This window comes from Penicillium chrysogenum (assembly GCF_028827035.1).
Source record: "Penicillium chrysogenum strain IBT 35668 chromosome Unknown utg000005l_segment0_segment0, whole genome shotgun sequence".
NCBI classification, from domain to species: domain Eukaryota; kingdom Fungi; phylum Ascomycota; class Eurotiomycetes; order Eurotiales; family Aspergillaceae; genus Penicillium; species Penicillium chrysogenum.
In genome coordinates this window covers 3,948,729-3,968,799 of record NW_026622753.1, presented here as the reverse complement: position 1 = coordinate 3,968,799, position 20,071 = coordinate 3,948,729, and the positions used below count along the sequence as shown (strand labels likewise).

Below are 20,071 nucleotides of genomic sequence, written 5' to 3'. Positions count from 1 at the left end.
GGGACGAAAATTATTTTGAAACGACCACCGATTCGGTCATAAATTTAAAGGCACAGAAGACAGACACCATTGATGACCATACTACCTACCAAGACGCGTAAAACATAAGCATTCATTGCATAAGATATGCAATGGCGTCCCATTCAGCGATCTGCCACCTAAAAACCGCCAGCCTCTCGGTAAGGGTCAACAGTGCATTGTGACACGTATATTGAGTATTTGGTTGGTATGCTAAGCGGCACAACATATAGAGAGTACCCACTCAAATAAAGAGCTGACATATAATGTCCTATAATACGTCCGGTTAAATTTTTGATTTTACTCCTGGCTATTTGGCTACTCGGGTAGGGCTTTAGCGCCAGCTGGTGGCTAGCTGATGCTTTGACAGTGGCTGGCTCAGTCCTGCAAATGCAATGTACAACGTTTTACCGGTTACCAAACCAGGGTTATGAACCGATTTGGACCTTCGCAACCTTATCATATTATGATGCCCACGGGTATCATTATTAGAGTAGGTAGATAAGCATTCGTCATTGCAATTTCGAGACAAATCATGTTAACGCAATCTCTCCTTACCTTGCCCACTTCCAGATGTTTTATGTATTTTACATATTCGACCTAAATGTGTAAAATTCCAGCGTACGTGCTAATTTCCAACGGTGTCTAGTTGACCATACATCAGGTTCATTTACTCACCGCGATATTGTGGTGCCGATTTAGCCCTAATGCGATGTCAACAGCAAGCCAAGAGTATTCGGCACAGATTGCGTGTGTTCTGGGTTTTGTTCATATTGCAGCATGAAAGCGAAGCTGACTTGAACCAAAGTAGCAAATTGAGCTAGAGCCAAATACCAGCGTAACTACAGTGAGGTTCGGCCTATACATGTAGAGCTTGTATTTGACACAGCAATATCATGGTCACAAACCTGAGCACCAGAGATGGGCGTGGGCAAAAGTGGCAACGATGAGAGGGTAGGACAGCATTGTGAAAATATAACTTGACTGACCAATAAAAAAATGCGTGTGAGGAATGCGGAATTCGAATGTTGCAGCAGTAGGGAGTTAGTTGATTGCAACCTTGTGATTCCACAGGTGTGATTTCTATGTTCAGCCTCAATGTCCTTTCCTGCTCGGGTTTCGGACCCCTATTGTTTACCGCATAAGATCTGCGACTATTGAAGAATGTGGTCTCTTCGGGGTGGCCGTTGTATCCAATAGCGACTTTCCATACTGACGATTTATCGCCGCAGGCTTGCATAGTCCCAGCAATTGGAAGGTATGTATTCCAGTGGGATATTCTGACAATCAAGCCTTGCATACTGGCAGGTAGACACGCTTGGTGTCTCTCGGAACATGTATCAGAACCTAAGGAGTACGGATTACGAATATAATGTACCGGGATGATCCACCTATGTTGTATGTGGTACAACCAAGAAATGATCGCCATCGGATCACCGAACGTCCCGTTCCGTCCCTTAGCTGAACAGGTATTGTATCGTAATGTATTCGTATCATGCCACAATGAAATACCGAGAAAACGTAAAGGCCCATACGTGCAAATATCGCCAGTACTACGTGTACATATGAGAAAAATAATATATTGCCAGTGCCCTTACGAAACCGTCGTTTCGTAACCATATCATAATGCCGTTCTCCAGAAAACACAAATAAATTACTATCAATTTACTTTGCAAAAAGGGTGTCAGAACCTCCAGGTCATTCTTGGCTGTAGTGAAAATGCCCTAGCTAGGATTTATGGCTCTATCGAGTGGAAAATATTCGTACAACATATATGAAAGCTTGGTCATCCAAACAATACCTAGGTATGCATAGGTGGCTCCTAGCGGCGAGCTCTGTAGAATGTAAAGGGTGGTCCTGCTTGTAGTTCTTCCAATATATATATATAAAACGTGCGAGTGAGATCGGATGGGTTTTAATAAACCGCTTAACTCAGGATCAAATCAGATCACTACTAGTAGAAATTTGTCTATACTTCAAACGTCTGACAAGTATTATTAGGTTAACATACCATAGTTGGAGTGTTTAACTAGATATTGTATAACTATCGCGATGTCAGCGGTCTCGCTTTGTTTGGGCTGGTATCTTACTTGGGGGTGGGGGCATTGTGCTATACGCAGCTAATAGGTGCCGTATTGATACCTAGGTTTGTATGGTTCAAGATGTATGGAGTAATACAGAAGGAATGAAAATGACACATAGATTTGTACGAATTTCTGGAGAGGTGCAAAGAACACATCACATCGATATTTCGAACCTGAGTTTATGCGAGTCATGTATTTAGGCAGTTTCGGATGAAATTTCCTCGGGCTAGAAAGTCCCAGAGATGCAGCTAGTTGCTTGGCTCGTGAGATATATCATTCTACATCAGCAATACAACGTGGAGGTCAACGCTTAATCCAGTACAGGTTCCGTATCTAGACGTCGACTTCAGTCTATTAACGAGTGTTTCAGAGTCGATCGACAAATTCAGAGAAATGTCCCCATAGTGCGGAGTAAATAGCTGGGAAATACTAATTCAATCCGATGCCTTTCTCACCGCTACTAAATTAACCACCCAAGACGCATTTTGACTAGCCAGTATAGGTCCAAAAAATAAATTTAACATGGAGGTAGAATGAGAAACAAAGGGGCAAAATGGAGTAGTGATACACATAAATAAAATCAAAAGTAGGTTTAATGTAAGGTAGGGTGAAATGAAAAGGAAGACGGAAAAATGAAGGAAGAAAAGGTGAAAGGAAAGGCGAAAAGAGTGGCCAAAAGAAAAGTTGAGCGCAGATACCAGCAAATCATGTTGGACATTTCTGTGTGCGATTCTTCCTTGCGTAGGGTAGAACTCGAACCAGGTAGTATAGTCCAATGGCGCCAATGATATTAAAGATGATATACACTGAGAAAATCCCAAAGTTTCTCCATCGATCATGCCAGGAGATATCCCGGGCAGCAAGATACTGATCTGCTACCCGAAGTGGGCAATACTGGCACCGATCAGAAGAAAGCGGGTTGTGAAGCGTGCCTTGCGCTGTTTTGAGATACTCGGCCAGATATTGACCACAAGTCTGACCCTGCGGGGGTCAAAGACCCTCAGCTCTCGGTTAGAACAGTGGATCGGACGGCCATGCAATGCAGTCGCACTAATGCCACCCACATAATAGGTGAGAGGTGAAACTCGATTCATGAAAATCCAAAACCGCGGCAGTGCACTAGGTGGCTGCATGATACCATTGAATAAGAGGCATAGGAGGAATGTGAATGTAGCCATCATACTCCCCAAAACCAGATTGGGAACTGCAGCAATCACAAACTGGGCAAATGTCGACGCGAAGAGGAAGAACTGTATGGTAAACAGAAGAATGAGCACCTGCCGCTGGGGACTTTGGTCGTCACCGTACACCGAAAAGTAAAACGAGGCCCAGGTACATATCCCCAGTAAGGTTTGCCATGGTAGTTCAACGAGTATCTGACACAGAATGAACACCGTCCAGGAGTAGGTTTTAGCCGGTCTCTCTCGTAGTTCGTACAACGCTCGCCGAGAAAGAAACTTCGGCATGATTCTGCTTTTGGTCAGTACGTTAAGTTGTTATCACCGGACCTCAGGGCGAACACATACTGGTTGACGAGTGTGGAGAATATTGTGCACAGAAGGAACAAACTAAACAAGACATTCTGAAAGCCTTGGCTTGAATTATCAGAACTCCAGAAGGAGAAGCCGATAAAAAGACCACAGAAGATCCCTGCGCCAAACTTGGCCAGGATGTATTCGGGTTGGCGATAATATTGTTGGAGGTCGCGCTTCATGACATGGTAAAATTGGACAGCAAGAGGCATTGCAAATTCAGAGAGCTTGGAGGGGTCGGCCGGGATAGCGTTGGATGGTGAGGAGACGAGACTATCCAACTCTTCAAGAACTTGGGTATTTTCAGAGCTGTTTTTCCACGCGTGAACCCAGTCAATGGGCGTAGACTGGCTTTGGGTACCCCCTCCGATGACTTCGAGCATGTATTCAGCGGGCTAGCAGACGTCAAATTAGTAAATTTCGCAGAGGGAAACAAGAGAGAGAGGCATATCAAGAGTCGAAGAACTCACATTTTCAGTTGGGCCACATTGACGAGCTCCATTCTTCTCCAGATATTCCAGGACTGTCCGAGCCTGGTGACCGACGTCTCCAAAGTAAACAGTCTTTCCACCTTTGGCAAGGAACAATAAACGATCAAATTGCTCGAATAGAACGGCACTTGGTTGGTGTATTGTAGCAAGAACAGGTTGGCCATTGTCCGCAAGCTTTCTCATGAACTTGCAGATAGCCCACGAACTTCGTGAATCCAAACCACTAGTGGGCTCATCAAGAAATATCAGAAGTTGAGGATTGGCAGCAAGCTCGACTCCAATGCTGAGCAGTTTCCTTTGTTCAGTGTTTAAACCATCTCCGGGTTTTCCAATAACTGCTTCCGCGAAATCCTCCATTCCCAGCAACTGGATCACCTCCTCAACAAATTTGTACTTTTCCTCCGTTGAGACGGACTGAGGTTGGCGTAATGCCGCGCTAAATCGAAGAGCCTCACGGATTGTGCAGGTCTCAACATGAAGGTCTTGCTGTTGGACATAGCCAGTTTTACGGGAAAAGCTGGCATCAGGTTCGTGGCCATTGACCAACATGTCTCCTGTAACGACCCCAATGGTCATCCGCCGCGCTAGAACGTTCATAAGGGTCGTTTTCCCGGCACCGGAAACACCCTATATTCATGTCAATGGTTGTGAGCTAAAAATATTGGTTCAGATAAATGAGTGGCTACATACCATGAGTGCAGTGAGTGATCCGGGTTTGACCCAGCCACTAACATCATCCAGAAGTCGTTTTTCACCACCTTTCACTGGAATGTCGTAGCAAACGCCCTTCCAGCTGAGCGTATCCTTTTGTTCTGCCATTGAAAAATGGGCCGGAGGAGCCAGTGATTTCAGCTCCTGAAGTGGCCAAGGCTGCTCTCCGGACTCCAAATCACTTCCACTCAACTTAGGATGTGCATCTCCACGGCGGAAAATCAGCACTTCATGTGTGGGGGTCGTTCCTGGGATCAACTCCGTGAGCCAGAAATAAAGTACATAGAAGAAGACAAGAAAGGCAACCAATATGCCGTAATTTCTCCACACATGATCGTAGGAGTAATCGTAACTGCCTGCGATATATGCATCCCCAGAAACATATCGCTCCCCGGGAACGGATCCCACATATGAGCAAGTGAACGATAATCCCTCCTGGAAACTTAAGCTTGGAATGTAGTCCACGCATTCGAAATGACGACCATGGAACTCGTTAGCGACAATGGACTCGAAAGCGTAAAATATCGGGTTAACCCATCGGATCCATGCAAACCATGGCGGCATATCGAATTGAGGAACAGTGAAGCCAGTGTACACCGCTACACAGATAATGATGACTCCAGCCAGAGACATGGCTTGTCCAATAGTCCTGGTAACAGTGGCCAAAGTGCGAAACATCGTGGCCATTGTCATGACAGCTGTGAGCTGGAACAGAAGGTATATAAAGAAATGAGACGCCTCTCTCCGGAGATTTGCGAGGAAATATATGATAATAGCAGACAAGGCGCATCGGAAAAGTTTGACGGGAAAATCCACGATAACTCCTGCGACCGCCTCTGTAAAGGGGCGCACAAAGGCATAGGCAGCTTGTTTCTCCACTATCAGTCTTTGGCTGTATAGGGTGTTGATCTCCAACAGTGATATCAAAGCATTTGTTAAAACAGCGAGGAAGAGGACCGATCCCCTCTGCCCTAACCCAGCGGTAGTTTGTGGAATATTATAGAACAGAGAACCAATGATGAGGGATACCACAATCTGGGCAACTGCTGAAGAAACCAAGCCTGGGATATCATTGCGGGTCCGTTGCCATGCTCTAACGATACACAGTCTGATTTGCATGGGTATCGAGAGAAGGTAGGGACTAGAAGGTCGAGCATGAGTCGTTTGCTCAAGACGCTTGACTTCATCCAATTTGATCTCCTCTGAGATATCAAGAGGGGTCTTCTGCTTGTACTGTTGCATTGACCTCTGCAGCTCTGCGTACTCGGGGCTGCTTTTCCAGTATGATTCAAACTCCAGCGAAGTGCGAGGAACTGCATGCTCCATACCGACTTGTGGTTGTCGCTCGCCAGGATTAGTGATAGCTGTGAGGAAATCTGCGCTCACTTGTTGGGGTGGTCGTTTCCATCCCATGGTCTCAAAGTATGGGACAGCCCTTTCACGAGAGCCAAAATATATTTCGCGGCCTTCATACAGAAGGATGAGTTGGTCGAAAGTGTTGTACAAAGTCTCCGAGGCCTGGTATACAGCGAGTGCATGACAAGATCCCGATAGTTTGGCTGAGGTACGGAGTGCCCGAACAAAGTCGACTGCGGTGGCTGCATCAAGCCCACGTGTGCTGTTGTCCCAGGCCACGATGGAAGCCCGTGACAAAACTGTTTCCGCGATACTGTTCATACCAGCTGTGTCAGTTCTCATAGCCTTTCCTTCTGTCCTTTCTCTCCCCAAGCTGAATAGAGCAAGGCTTACCTGACTCTCTTTCTTTCCCCTCCACTGACACCTAGAACATAGTCGTTGCCAACATTCGTGTTGTATGTGTGAGAGAGGCCAAACGTCTCCATAACCGCTTTCACAACGGATTTGACATACTGGTCTCCACGCTGGTTGCCTGCTCGATTGTGCGGTGCTCGTGCATGCGCTGCAAACTCAAGTGTTTGACCCACTGTCAGGTTCGGAAAGTGATGATCTGCCTCCTGGTTGTACACTACGTCCCCCCGGTACTTTTCCGTCATTGTTGTGAATGGTACGCCCTTGTACTGTATCTCACTCGCGGTGTCGACATCAAGGCCTTCGAGGTAACCGCAAAGCGATTTCAAAAACGTTGAGCATCCACTACCAGGACGACCCAGGACCAGCAATAATTCGCCGCTGCATACGATCCCATCAAGTCCACGTAATATGGTGCCTGGGCCATCGTGAGATTCCTTTTTACCAACAAGTTTCACGAGCCGTTTGATAGGATATGCAAGAGGGTATAGAAGGGCCGACAAAATAGTTTGTTGAATCTGGAACGGGGATCCTTTGCCACGAACCGTCAACCCTTCAAACAAAATATCCCGTTGGCGGCCATCTATCGTGCTGGAGTCGCTGAACTGGGATGTCACATTGGTCCATATGTGAGGATCGACTTTGGGAGATCCGCGATGCATTGCATGCTCTGCGGTCTGCAGGATGTCAAGTCGCTTATTGTCGTTCGATGGTGCTCCATGCAGCAACTCTGCGGAACTCGTCGTGCTCAGAGATGGATACGCAGGCTTCTCTTCTTGGAGGCTCATCGCCTGGTCGCCTTCGTCTGGAGCCATGCGTTATGTGTCTTACAACTTAGTTCGGGCAGAAAACTGGGCAATGGTGCCAAAGGGTTGGCGGTTGGGGGGTGCAATTACCCGGCTGCTATGAAATTTGTATTCGGGAAATTGCCATCTGTATTATCCTCTTTGATTTGTTATTATTTCATACACCTTGCGTCTAAACTATAGAATCTCATCCGATGACTGCGGCTGTCTTGCTGTTAAATTCTTCAACCTCGGGTGGCATTCCCCAACTGCCTGTCAATCATTGCATGGTATTCAGACAGCTCGGTGGACAGAGGGAGAATAAAAGAGCTACTCCATACCCAAGGTATTCCGCGCTACAGCAGGATATACCTATGGTCCACCCTTGGGATAATTAACCTAAGTTGCCAGGTCAATATTCCAAATCGACATGGCTAAGTACATTTGAGGGCAACTAAATATCAGGGTCATTATTAGAGAATGAGACAATAAGCCGGTTTTGGCCCGGAGTACTCCGTACGCCAGATAGAGACCGAACTGCTCCGTACGCAATATACATAACAAAGAAAGCAAGGACACAAGTCATCCCTTACGGAATGTTCACTCCCACGGGTGTGGTCGACGATCCAATCTTGGAAATAAATAAGCATTACGGAGTAATAAATGCAAGATGCCGATGGGGGTCACATTCCAGGATGCCTAGCATGAGATGACTCGCAAGTAGTTGGTTAAAAGCGATCAAATAAAACATAAAATAGCCTAAAAGAAAAATATACTTACGGGAAAAAAAAAGAAATTTAGAATGAATTGTCGAAAGACTAGCACTCCATGCGATGAGAACTATAAGAGAATGGGAAATGAGAATAGAAACCGATACTGAAAAAGCGATGAAAAGTACAGAAATACCGAAACCAACAAAAATTCCCAAAAACCATGTATTTTGCGTACCGTTATAACGAGTCTGAAGCCTTAAGAGGTTGTCGGGGATTCCGTTCCATAATCTTTCTTCATCAGCCAGCCACCCACAAGGAATTGAGCCCTAGATATCTGTTAGAATGACACATAGGATCACATCCTCCCCATAAGGCGCTGATCCGTTGAAGATCCCACGCCTGGGTGGATATTGAATGCAGAATCGCTGGGTTTTCAGCTTTAGATTCACACAGCAAGGGAGAACCACTGCTAGACCGGGCTACCTATCATCTGTGGTTACATGCATTTGGTTCAGAGATACAGAGAGATATTCTGCACATGTTGTCTCTGTATTTGTTTTCTAAACCCTTGGGTTTCCATTATAATCTTGATGTACCTCGAGGATAACCTTGAAGGTTCCCTCATCCCACCAAAACCTGTTCAACATCAGGTTCCATCTTGGGACAATTTTCTATTCTCTTCTCTTTGTACTTGTTTTGTTTGTCTTATTCCTTAAAAATATTCCGCTCCAAATTTTAAGCCGCGATGGTTGATCTATCACAAACCAGCCCGGGTCGGCCCGTTTGCCTTGTCTTCGGGCCCCAGATTACCGAGATCGATGAGAGTTTATTTTACATCAGCTGCAACATCGACGAAAATCCAGCGTTGCACTTCCTCAAGGATGTCTTGCGAGAACTACCGTCTTTATGGTCCACCATTAGTGATACCTGGGCCCCTTTGTCTTCAATCCCTGGAGCGGCTCAACTTACGGCGCTCGCTGATTGTGTTCAGGGGGGGCCGATAGCCACTCATGAAAATCCCACGAGTGTCCTCCTGACGCCCCTCACTGTGATTCGACAAATAATCGATGCTTGGAAATTCAAAGAAAAATCGCAGAACAAGTGCAGAATCGTGGATGCGCAGGGATTCTGTGTCGGCTTCCTCGCGGCAGTCGCGGTCGCGTGCTCAAATGATGCCAAGGAATTTGCGGATATCGCATCCACCATGGTCCGATTGGCTGTTTGCATTGGAACAGCAGTTGACCTGGATGGCATTTCGCATGGTCAGGTCCGATCTGTGGCTGTCAGATGGAAGTCTGCCAGTGAGAATGAACAACTCAATCGATTATTGACTAGCTCTTCAACGGTGCGTGATATATATCAACCCAACCGGTACCCCATATTGTCCAACTTCATATTATCCTACCCATCCTATGGTAGCTATTTTGCGCTTGAGAGGGTACTGACAATGGGACATTTAGGCCTACGTCTCCTGCTTTACGGACACAAACTCGGCCACAGTTACAGTCGCGGAGGACGCAGTAGACGACTTGATCAAGGAGCTGGGAAGCCACGGATTGTCAGTGAAAATTATCGACCTGAAAGGGAGATTTCACCATGCGAGCCATATCACAGCTGTTCAATACCTTAGCAGTCTCTGTGATACAGATGACAGGCTCCGGTTGGCAGGCACTGGTACCTGTGTCCTACCACTAAGGTCCAACGTCGATGGCCGTGTGATTGGGAAAATGTCTGACATTCACAAAATTGCCCTGGAATCGATCCTGACCAAACCATCGCAGTGGGCTAGGACTGTTTCAGCGGCGGTTGAGCATTCGAGGGAGACAAATGACGATCTAAGCCTTGCTGCTATTGGAACCGGCCAGTTTGTTCCACGTCTAGTCAGAAACCGGGTTCTGGATCACACGAACAACAGCTTGTGGGACACCAAACATGAAATGTTGCCAAACGGAATCCACAAATCATCTTTCCCCACGGAATCGATGCAGTCAACTAATATGGCTGCGATGGCCGGGACAGCAACCCCAATTGCCATCACTGGTATGGGATGCCGATATGCCCAGGCAGACTCCCCAGAGCAACTGTGGGAAATGCTCGAGTTGGGGCAGTGCGGTGTCAGCGCTCTTCCGAACGAGCGATTCAAGATGGACAAGCTTCGACGTGAGCCAAAGGGCCCATTTTGGGGTAACTATCTGGCCAATCCCGATGTCTTTGATCATCGCTTCTTTGGCATCTCGGCTCGAGAAGCAGATGCTATGGACCCCCAGCAAAGACTACTCCTTCAGGTCGGATATGAAGCTATGGAGTCAGCTGGTTACTGTGGCCTTCGTAACCCCAATGTCCCGACCGACATTGGTTGTTATGTTGGTGTTGGCTCGGATGACTATACTGAAAATGTTGGATCAACCCATGCGATCGCATTCTCAGCTACAGGAACGCTGCAGGCTTTTTGCACTGGGCGCCTTAGTCACTATTTTGGTTGGACTGGGCCGTCGGTAGTGGTTGACACCGCATGCTCTTCAGCAGCGGTGTCTATTCATCTTGCATGCAAGGTAAGATCCCATTATTAACTCCCTACACCACCGGGTTCTAAGGCTCCTCCGAGAACCAATATGGCTGACTCAGTGAACAATTCGGGGCAAACCACAGGCTCTACAAACCAACGAATGCTCCATTGCCGTGGCGGGTGGCGTAAATGTCATGACCAGCCCACGAGTAACCCAAAACCTAGCGGCGGCCTCCTTCCTCTCACCCACCGGCGCTTCCAAAGCATTTGATGCAACTGCAAATGGTTATTGTCGCGGAGAGGGAGCAGGACTAGTTGTTCTACGACCCTTAGCAGACGCAATTCGCAACGGAGACCCCATTCTTGCCGTAATTGGCGGGTCTGCGGTCAACCAGGGATCCAACTGCTCCCCGATCACTGTGCCAGACTCGAACTCCCAGAGATCCCTTTATCGGAAGGCGCTGCTGGCATCTGGGATTCCTGCAGAACACGTCACTTACGTTGAAGCACATGGTACAGGTTCGTGAAGCCACCACTAACATCTTGAAACATATGCCACTAACACAAGTAAAAATAAGGCACGCAAGTGGGCGATCCAATTGAATTTGACAGCATCCGAAAGGCATTTGGAGGACCTGGCCGTAGCGAGAAGCTTCATGTCGGATCTATCAAAGATAACATCGGCCACACAGAGACCGCTTCAGGAGTAGCTGGCCTACTGAAGACTGTCCTAATGATGCAGAAACAACAAATACCCAAGCAAGCCAATTTTGTTCAACTGAACCCCAAGATCCCCGCATTGGACGATGCAGAAATCGCAATTCCAACCAAGTCAATCCACTGGCCATCCGCTGCTACTTCATCTTCGAATGCCGTGGCAATGGTGACCAATTATGGCGCAGCCGGAAGCAACGCGGCTCTTGTTGTGAAACAATACAAAGCGCCATCCGAACCTTCAAATCGAGCTTCGCTCCTTCCTAGCGAGGTGCCCATTATCCTGGCAGCCAACTCGGTCGAGTCACTTAGATCATACTGCAAGGTTCTGCTTCCAGGTGTCCGGAATGCACAACTGGGCAGTTGTCAAGACATCGCCTATAACTTGGCAGTCAAACAGAGCAGAGACATGGATTACATTTCTACATTAACCGTTCCCGCAGATCAACCCAACGAGCTTATTGCTAAGCTCGAGTCGATGTCAACCGAGACCACCAATCCTAAGAAACAACCAGCTTCCCGTCTGCCCATCGTCCTGTGCTTTGGTGGGCAAAATGGAAATGAAGCAACCCTTTCCGAAGACCTGTTTAATCAGTGTGAACTGCTTCAATATCATTTGGTAAGCCTTAGAATATCCTCCCTCCCCCACCCTTTCCCGGGTTTGTGACTTCTCTGTCATGGTAGCTTGCTTACAGTCCGCCTGCGCTTGTTTAGATGGAATGTGAAAAAGTTTGTCGAATTCGCCACCTTCCAAGCCTGTTCCCACGTATCTTCCAGACTGGTCCAATCGAAGATACGGTCAGCCTTCATTGCATCTTGTTCTCAATCCAATACGCATCAGCAATGTCATGGATATCTTCTGGACTCCAAGTGGACCGAATTATAGGTCACAGTTTTGGCCAACTTACTGGACTTTGTGTCGCTGGTGGTTTGAATCTTTCAGATGCTCTCTATCTTGTCTCGGAGCGAGCCAGGATGATCCAGAGCAGGTGGGGATCTGAGCGCGGAGCTATGCTCTTAGTGGAAGGGACAGAGGCGGATGTACAGAGTTTGTTGACTCGCGCGACACAGCAGATGGCAGATGCGGCGGTGGATGTTGCTTGTGTCAATGGCCCACGCAATATCATATTGGCGGGAGACGAGCGATCTCTACAAATGATTCAGAAGCTGTCAGCGGAAACTCCTTCCATCCTTCGCACAAAGAGATTGAAGAACACACATGCCTTCCATTCCCGCCTGGTGGATAGCATTGTTCCTTCTTTGAGCAAGGTAGCCCAACAGCTTCAATACACGCCACTTTCTATCCCTCTTGAGGCTTGTTGGCAGGACGGCGACTGGTCTTTTGTCACCGCAGACAAGATTGTGGCCCACAGTCGCGGACGTGTTGACTTCCAGACAGCCGTTGAGCGAGTGGCCCGGAGGATTCAAGGGCCTGCTATCTGGCTGGAGGCGGGATCTGCATCTCCAATAATCCCATTGGTACGACGCGTTCTCGACACAGTGACAGCCTCCTCAAAAGACCATCTCTACCAATCGCTCGACCTTGGAGGTGCACAGGCCCAGAAAAATCTTTCACAGGCCACTTGCAATCTGTGGTCCAGAGGTGCGAAGGTACAGTTCTGGCAGTTCCATGATTCTCAAGCTAAAAGTTACAACTGGATCAACCTACCGCCCTATCAGTTCGCCCAAACACGTCATTGGATTGAATATGATCCAAACGCCTTTGCGCCGTTGCCGGAAGACAAGCCAACCGTGCCTTCCTCGGATGGCCCGAAAGAGTTTGTGCAGCTGCTCACCAAACAGCCCACCGAGTGTGTATTTGCAATCAATACGAAGGACCCTCTTTACCAGGAGTGCACACAAGGCCACGCAGTACTTGATCAGAATCTCTGCCCTGTCTCTCTCTACTTTGAAGTGATCGTTCGGGCCGCGGGACTGGTTCGCCCGGAAAACGATACATCCCCATCTATGCCTCACCTTCAAAATCTTGCCATTTCAGCTCCGCTTGTGCTCAACCCCACTGGAAATGTTCTGCTGAGCCTTACCCGTGCCCGGGCCGGTGACTCCCCTTGGTCATTCTCTCTATACACTCGTGAGCCCAATACGAACTTGGTGACCACGCATGCAACCGGCGAGATCAGCTTGCACCCCTTTGGCCAGAACACACCTCTCTTCGTTCGCCTTCACTCCATGAACCGGCTAATTGATTCATCCCGAGTGGATTCTATCGCCAATTCACGGGAGTCGAGCGGCCTCAAAGGGTTCGCGGTCTATCAGGCTTTCCGTAGAGTTGTCAATTACGCTGATTGCTATCGGGGCGTTGAACGCGTGTTCGCGACTGAGCATGAGGCCGCTGGAATCGTGAACCTCCTCTCGTCCAAGACAAAGGATGCCGCATGTGATCCCATGCTCGTCGACAATTTCATCCAAGTCGCTGGAATCCACGTCAACTGTCTTTCGGAGACAAATGAAGATGAGGTTTTCGTATGCACTGGGGTTGGTGAAATCTTGATTGGAGAAGCCTTCATGACCCGTAATCCCAAGTCCTCGCGTTCTTGGGGTGTCTACTCCAACATGGACCGATCTGTTAAGAACAAGATCGCTTGTGACACGTTTGTCCTAGATCGGGAGACAGGCAAACTTGCCGTCACCATCCTCTCTGCGGAATTTACTAGCGTCTCCATCGCCGGACTGGCGCGAGTGCTCAAAAAATTGAACAATCAAGCCGATAACAAAAAGGCATCTCCAGACTTGTCTCTTCGGGATGATTCTAAGTTCGATGTCAATCCCACGCCTCAGAACACAGCACTTGTTGTTCAGCCCACTCGCCAAGCTGCCGCAGAACCTGGACACTTTGTGGTCGTCCAAGAGATGCTCTGTGATCTACTCGGGATCGTCTCCGAGGAGTTGTTGCCATCTTCGAATCTTGAAGAAATTGGCGTGGACTCGTTGATGCGAACTGAGGTCCTTGTGGAAATAAAGAAGAGGTTCAATGTCAGCATCGACACCTCCTCCTTGACTGAAATTCCCAATATCCAGGCTTTGGTGCAGACGATCTTCCCTGACGCGGCAACCGCCCCTCTCACGAACGGAGTTCACCCGTCATTGGAAATCGAGACCACAGATGTACCTGACTCGGAGAACAATACCCATGTTATCCCAACCCCTATTTCTGATGCTGATGTACATGGCCTCATTGACATTGCGCCTAGCCTTTTCACTGACATTCAGAGAAGCACGTCGCACAGTGAATTGACCCAGTGGAACGGATTTTGTGAATCTGTATATCCCAAACAGATGGCCCTTGTCACAGCTTATGTGGTAGAGGCTTTCAAGTCCCTTGGTGTCTCCCTAGACAAACTTGAGGCTGAGGGTGTTATTCCGCAAGTGCCAGTTCTTAAACAGCATGGCAAGGTTCGAAACCAGCTTTATTCCATCTTGGAGTTCTCGAATCTCATCCGGGCTACCGATCGTGGCTTTGTGCGCACAACGATCCCTGTGCCCACAATTTCGTCTGACGTATTGCATGAGGAAATCATTCGCCTCTATCCCCAGCACAGATCTGAGCACCAGCTTCTCAAGACGACGGGCTCGCGACTCAGTGACTGTTTGAGCGGAGCAGCTGACCCACTCTCCCTCCTCTTTCAAGATGCGGAGGCTCGCCGACTGATGGAGGATGTGTACACCAACGCTCCAATGTTCAAGGGTGCGACTAATCACCTGGCCCAATACCTTGTCAACCTCCTTGGTCGCATGGATACCACGAGGGAAATCAATATTCTCGAAATTGGGGGTGGCACTGGGGGTACAACAAAGGCTTTGTTGAATCAGCTCACTGCTGTCCCCGGTCTTCGTTTCCAGTACACATTCACGGACCTGTCCTCAGGGCTGCTGACTCTGGCACGCAAGAAGTTCAAGCATTACAACTTCATGAAATACCAAGTCCTCAATGTTGAACAGACTCCTACGCCTGACATGGTCGGTCAATATGATATCATCCTATCCAGCAACTGTGTGCATGCAACCCGCAATTTGGTTCAGTCATGTTCAAACATCAACAAGCTTCTACGACCAGCCGGGATTCTTTGCCTAATCGAGCTCACGCGCAACTTGTTCTGGTTCGATCTTGTCTTCGGTCTGCTGGAAGGCTGGTGGCTGTTCGAGGATGGTCGGCAACACGCCCTTGCGACTGAGCACGTGTGGAAGCAAACCCTTGTCCAATCGGGCTTCCAATGGGTTGACTGGACACACAATGACTCCGAAGAATCCAACGTCCTTCGTGTAATTACTGCGTCGCCGACCTCAGCCGTCATTTTACCCCCAACCCCCGGGAGTCCCTTGCGTGTCATGAACGAGGAGACGGTCCCTTATGGCAAGAATGGTGCCGTGGAGCTCTCTGCAGACATTTACTATCCCCGGGATCTCCAGCCTATTGGAAAAGCCCGTCCAATCGGTACGTAGACGAACTTGCCTCCCGGTCCTCTTCCGCGACCCATGACAAACCTGCTCTTACACTCGACAAACAGCTCTTCTTATCCATGGTGGAGGACACATCATGCTTTCGCGCCGGGACGTTCGCAGCAAGCAAGTCAAGATGCTCCTCGATGCGGGATTCTTGCCGGTTAGTGTGGATTACCGGCTGTGCCCAGAGGTTTCTCTGTCCGAAGGCCCAATGCATGATGTATGCGATGCTCTCTCATGGGCTCGCAATGTCCTGCCTAAGTTATCCCTTTGTCGTCCCGATATACAATCTGATGGAACCCAAGTGGTGGCGGTTGGGTGGTCTACCGGTGCCCATCTGGCCATGACATTGGCTTGGACTGCTGAGCAGAGGGGCATCCAGCCTCCCGAGGCTATACTCGCATTCTACGGGCCTACCGACTATGAAGACCCATTCTGGTCTAAGCCCAATTTCCCATATGGAAAGAGTGCCGCCTCGCCAGAAATGAGCTACAACCTGTGGGAAGGCATGCACGAGACACCCATCACTGCCTACAATCCTCCGGCCAACCAAAATGCCCTTGGCGGCTGGATGTCACCGGCGGATCCTCGCAGTCGAATTGCATTACACATGAACTGGAAAGGACAAAGCCTGGCTATGTTGTTGCACGGAGGCCACTTCTGGTCGGCTCATAAGGACGGCGACTGTGGCGAGGACTTGCCCGTTCCGACTCTTAAGGAAATCCAAGCAGTAAGCCCTCTGGCACAGATTCGCAATGGGTGTTACAGGACGCCTACTTTCATTATCCACGGGACGCTTGATGATCTCATTCCAGTGGAACAGGCCCAGAGGACATCGCAGGAGCTGGTTACGAAGGGCGTTGAGGTTGAACTCCGCATTGTGGATAAGGCAGTGCATCTTTTTGATATTTATCCTGGGTTTGAGAAAGACCACGCAGCTGCTCAAGCTGTTCAAGATGGTTACGAGTTTCTGCGCGATCATGTTAGATATTAGTCGATTGGGACTCTTGCTTGTTTGTATCTTACTTCCTACCTCATAATTATTACATTAATATGTGAATGAACCTTTCGGACGATCTCACAATATGCTTGTGTGCTTCGTATCGATTAAGCCTCCACGGCTAGAATCATATTGCTGCTCATGATTATATTGACGAAGTCAACATACCGTGAACATATATCTTACAACACCACAATATCGTCGCCACCCCGGTACTCGAGTAACCTAGTTCTCTTTATTTTGGCTATATCATCTTCCTTCAAGAATGAATCTATCCATCTTATTTGCCAGCTAGTCACATAGAAATAGGCTAGACTTCCAGAGTTACTCCCTTGCGATACCACCCTCCAGGCTGACTTCCAGTGGTGTCCACCCGCGCTGCCCAAAAGTTTCACGCAGTAACTTCTCGGCTCTTGCTGCTGGGACGATATCCCCAATTGTCGGCTCCTCCTTTACAGGAGCAGCTGGGATACGAGCATTATTGGGCTGAATTCTTTTGAGGATCTCAATAACGTCCCCCCATATGAATGGGGTTGCCGCGGCGAAGAGACGCTCGGAGCGCACGCTAGGACTGATCAGAGCTATGGCGTGTAGACGAGCAGTGTCTTCCACGTCCACAAACCAAGCTAGGAAAATTAGTTAGTTGTTACTTGGTCTGTCCACCTGATTCGGAATACTAACGCGGTGGGAGAAATTTGAATGGCGTCGTATCTCCTTTGAGCAGTCCAGAGACATATCCCATAGTTGAACCACCAATGTTCGGATGAAGAATTTTTCCCAACTTCGAATGATCTCGCGGTCAACTCTTAATTTCAGATATAGACGAGATGTTCCAACTCTCTGGAAATACTCACTGTAAGCCACGGAAGAACGGTGTTGAGCTCAAAATGTGGCTGGTTCTTCTCAACCCATTTCCACGCCTGTCTCTCGCCTTCGACCTTACATGCTCTATAGATGGGCACAGTGGTTCCACCTTTAGATGCCTGTTCGAGGCTCTTGTCCCATGAGTCTATATGGATTTTGTCAGCCTGGGCTTAACCTTGTTGCCGTATACATGTAGTGTGATGCATATATTGGGATTGTCTTACCAACATCTAACTTGAACCCTTTTCCGGCAGGGTAGCCGGCCGCTACGATAGACGAAGTGAGAACAACTCGCTTAATTGTTGGCTTCGTCGACGCCGCTTTGAGAAGATTGACGACTCCATTCACAGTGTAGGCTGTTGCGCTTTTTACGGTTTCCGCAGCAGTGCTAGAAGGTAAGCCTTGAGCCTAGGTATATCAAAGGTCAACTCATATTTTTGACAGAACAACCTAGTATAAAGGAAACATACAACATGAATGACTCCTGATACCCCCTTCACGCTCTCGTCAAAGGCATCGGACTGCTGGAAGTCTGAAACCACTATGGGTTCGAAACTCCCCGAGCCGTATTGTTTCTCGAAATACTCAGTCAGCCATGGCATGGGCGCGCGTACCGTGCCTCGGACTAAATATCCAAGACCTAATAGAACTTTGATGATGTGCGAAGCAATGTAACCATTTGCTCCAGTCACGAGGACTTTAGAGCCTGGAGGAACGATATGATTCTGAGCCTGCGTCATTCTGTTGGTCAAATTTTCTGCTCTTTCCGAGAAGTTCCCTTAGATCACAGAATTTGCTCAAAATATGCCGTATATTGCTCGAGTCCCCTTCAACTGTGCCACGAAGGATCCGCCCTTGAAGGGAACTAGCGGTGAGACCGAGGGTAGTAGTTAACTATACAATGCAGCGTTGATCGATGCGTTGAGACTTGAGACTAGTAATTATGGGGTTGTCTCAAGAGACGATCTATCAAGTTCGGTATTTCTGGAGCTCCACAAGTCGACGTGCATTAACGTGCATAAACTTGGAAACGTGCAGTGCTTGTTTTATGTGAGCTGTGTAATGTCACTTTGAGATCGACACGGGACTTCCACTGCTCTGCATGTTGCGGTGGGTTTATTACATACAACATACGCAGCAGAGCGAGATGTAACACAAATTCCCTTGAGTGTTGTATCCGGTCCCTTGCATCGTATGGTCACATTCCTAGTTACATGTCAATACGGACACTGCCGTATACACGATACCCAGGAGAGACCCGATGACCATACATGTGTATTTTTCTTTCCTTGTGCAGGTCAATCGATAGGGCTTGCCGAAATAGTCGAAATAGTACCAGGCCTAGAGGGAGTAAATTCGGAGACCTCATGTAGAGAAGATTGTCTCCAACATCTGCAACAAGACTTACATCCCAATCAAATTGCACTGTACCATTCCCCCTTTTCCTCCTATTACTCATTACAACAAAATGTTACTCCTTCAAGACATAGTAAGCCTTGGCCACTAATGGCTCTCATAAACGAAGGTCTTACTAATCGATATCCAGGTCTTGATCATCACAGGAAGCGCGTCTGGAATCGGACTGGCAACAGCCACCGCAGCTCTAAGCCAAGGGGCTAAAATCCTAGGTGTTGATGTCTCATCGGCTCCGGTGTCACTCACTGAACACGCAAGTTACAAGTTTATACAAGCAAATCTCACCCATGAGGCAACACCAAAGCAAGTGGTAGAAACATGTATCAAGGAGTTTGGACGAATCGATGGTCTGCTCAACATCGCCGGCATCATGGACCGGAATTCCAGCGTCGATAGTCTCTCAGACGACATGTGGGAGCGATGCATTGCAATCAATTTGACTGCTCCAGTAAAGCTCATGCGTGAAGTCATTCCTATCATGCGACAGCAAAAGAGTGGAAGTATTGTCAACGTCGGCAGTAAAGCAGCCACCAGTGGTGCTGCGTCCGGCGTCGCTTACACAGCCAGTGAGTACACCCCTACCATGAATCGGAGTATGTATCAGGATCCTGACAGTTCATTTTCAGGTAAACATGGGCTGATGGGTGCAACTAAAAATGTTGCTTGGAGGTACAAGCAAGAGGGGATTCGCTGCAATGCCGTTTGTCCGGGTGGTACGTTTGACCAACATATATTATTAACTTTATATCTCGTGCTAGCCGCTTATTCTTTCTAACAGGAGTTCCAACTGGCATTGTACAAGCCTCCGATCCAACTACCTGGGACAAGGATGCACTAGCGACAATGTCGCATATCCACCAGGCACATGCTGCTGATAGGCAGGGAGGCCTGGGGGTCGAGGCCGAGGATATTGCCAACTGTCTTCTCTTCCTGGTCTCTAGTCAGAGCAAGAGAATTAACGGGGCGATCATTCCCGTCGACAATGCTTGGTCCGTGATCTAGTTCGAGA

General features: G+C 48.3%; 4 protein-coding genes across 4 annotated transcripts; 2 read left to right on the top strand and 2 right to left on the bottom strand.

Moving 5' to 3' along the window:
- Positions 1–2,977: 2,977 nt before the first annotated feature.
- Positions 2,978–7,418, bottom strand: N7489_009891 (uncharacterized protein; the record flags this gene model as incomplete). Its single annotated transcript, XM_056715640.1, has 5 exons — positions 2,978–3,572; positions 3,629–4,029; positions 4,105–4,752; positions 4,816–6,505; positions 6,586–7,418. The coding sequence occupies 5 exons, from the start codon at positions 7,416–7,418 to the stop codon at positions 2,978–2,980; spliced, it is 4,167 nt and encodes a 1,388-aa protein (XP_056563262.1).
- A 1,428-nt stretch (positions 7,419–8,846) lies between these two features.
- On the top strand, positions 8,847–16,776 carry N7489_009890 (CAZyme family CE10; the record flags this gene model as incomplete). Its single annotated transcript, XM_056715639.1, has 6 exons — positions 8,847–9,446; positions 9,562–10,653; positions 10,751–11,126; positions 11,186–11,940; positions 12,036–15,774; positions 15,848–16,776. 6 exons carry the CDS (start codon positions 8,847–8,849, stop codon positions 16,774–16,776), a joined length of 7,491 nt encoding a protein of 2,496 aa, XP_056563261.1.
- A 330-nt stretch (positions 16,777–17,106) lies between these two features.
- On the bottom strand, positions 17,107–18,386 carry N7489_009889 (uncharacterized protein; the record flags this gene model as incomplete). The annotated part of the gene is made up of 5 exons (XM_056715638.1): positions 17,107–17,408; positions 17,464–17,563; positions 17,637–17,791; positions 17,871–18,054; positions 18,117–18,386. 5 exons carry the CDS (start codon positions 18,384–18,386, stop codon positions 17,107–17,109), a joined length of 1,011 nt encoding a protein of 336 aa, XP_056563260.1.
- Positions 18,387–19,114: 728 nt separating this feature from the next.
- On the top strand, positions 19,115–20,064 carry N7489_009888 (SDR family NAD(P)-dependent oxidoreductase; the record flags this gene model as incomplete). Its single annotated transcript, XM_056715637.1, has 4 exons — positions 19,115–19,135; positions 19,193–19,628; positions 19,689–19,775; positions 19,841–20,064. The coding sequence occupies 4 exons, from the start codon at positions 19,115–19,117 to the stop codon at positions 20,062–20,064; spliced, it is 768 nt and encodes a 255-aa protein (XP_056563259.1).
- Positions 20,065–20,071: the final 7 nt, after the last annotated feature.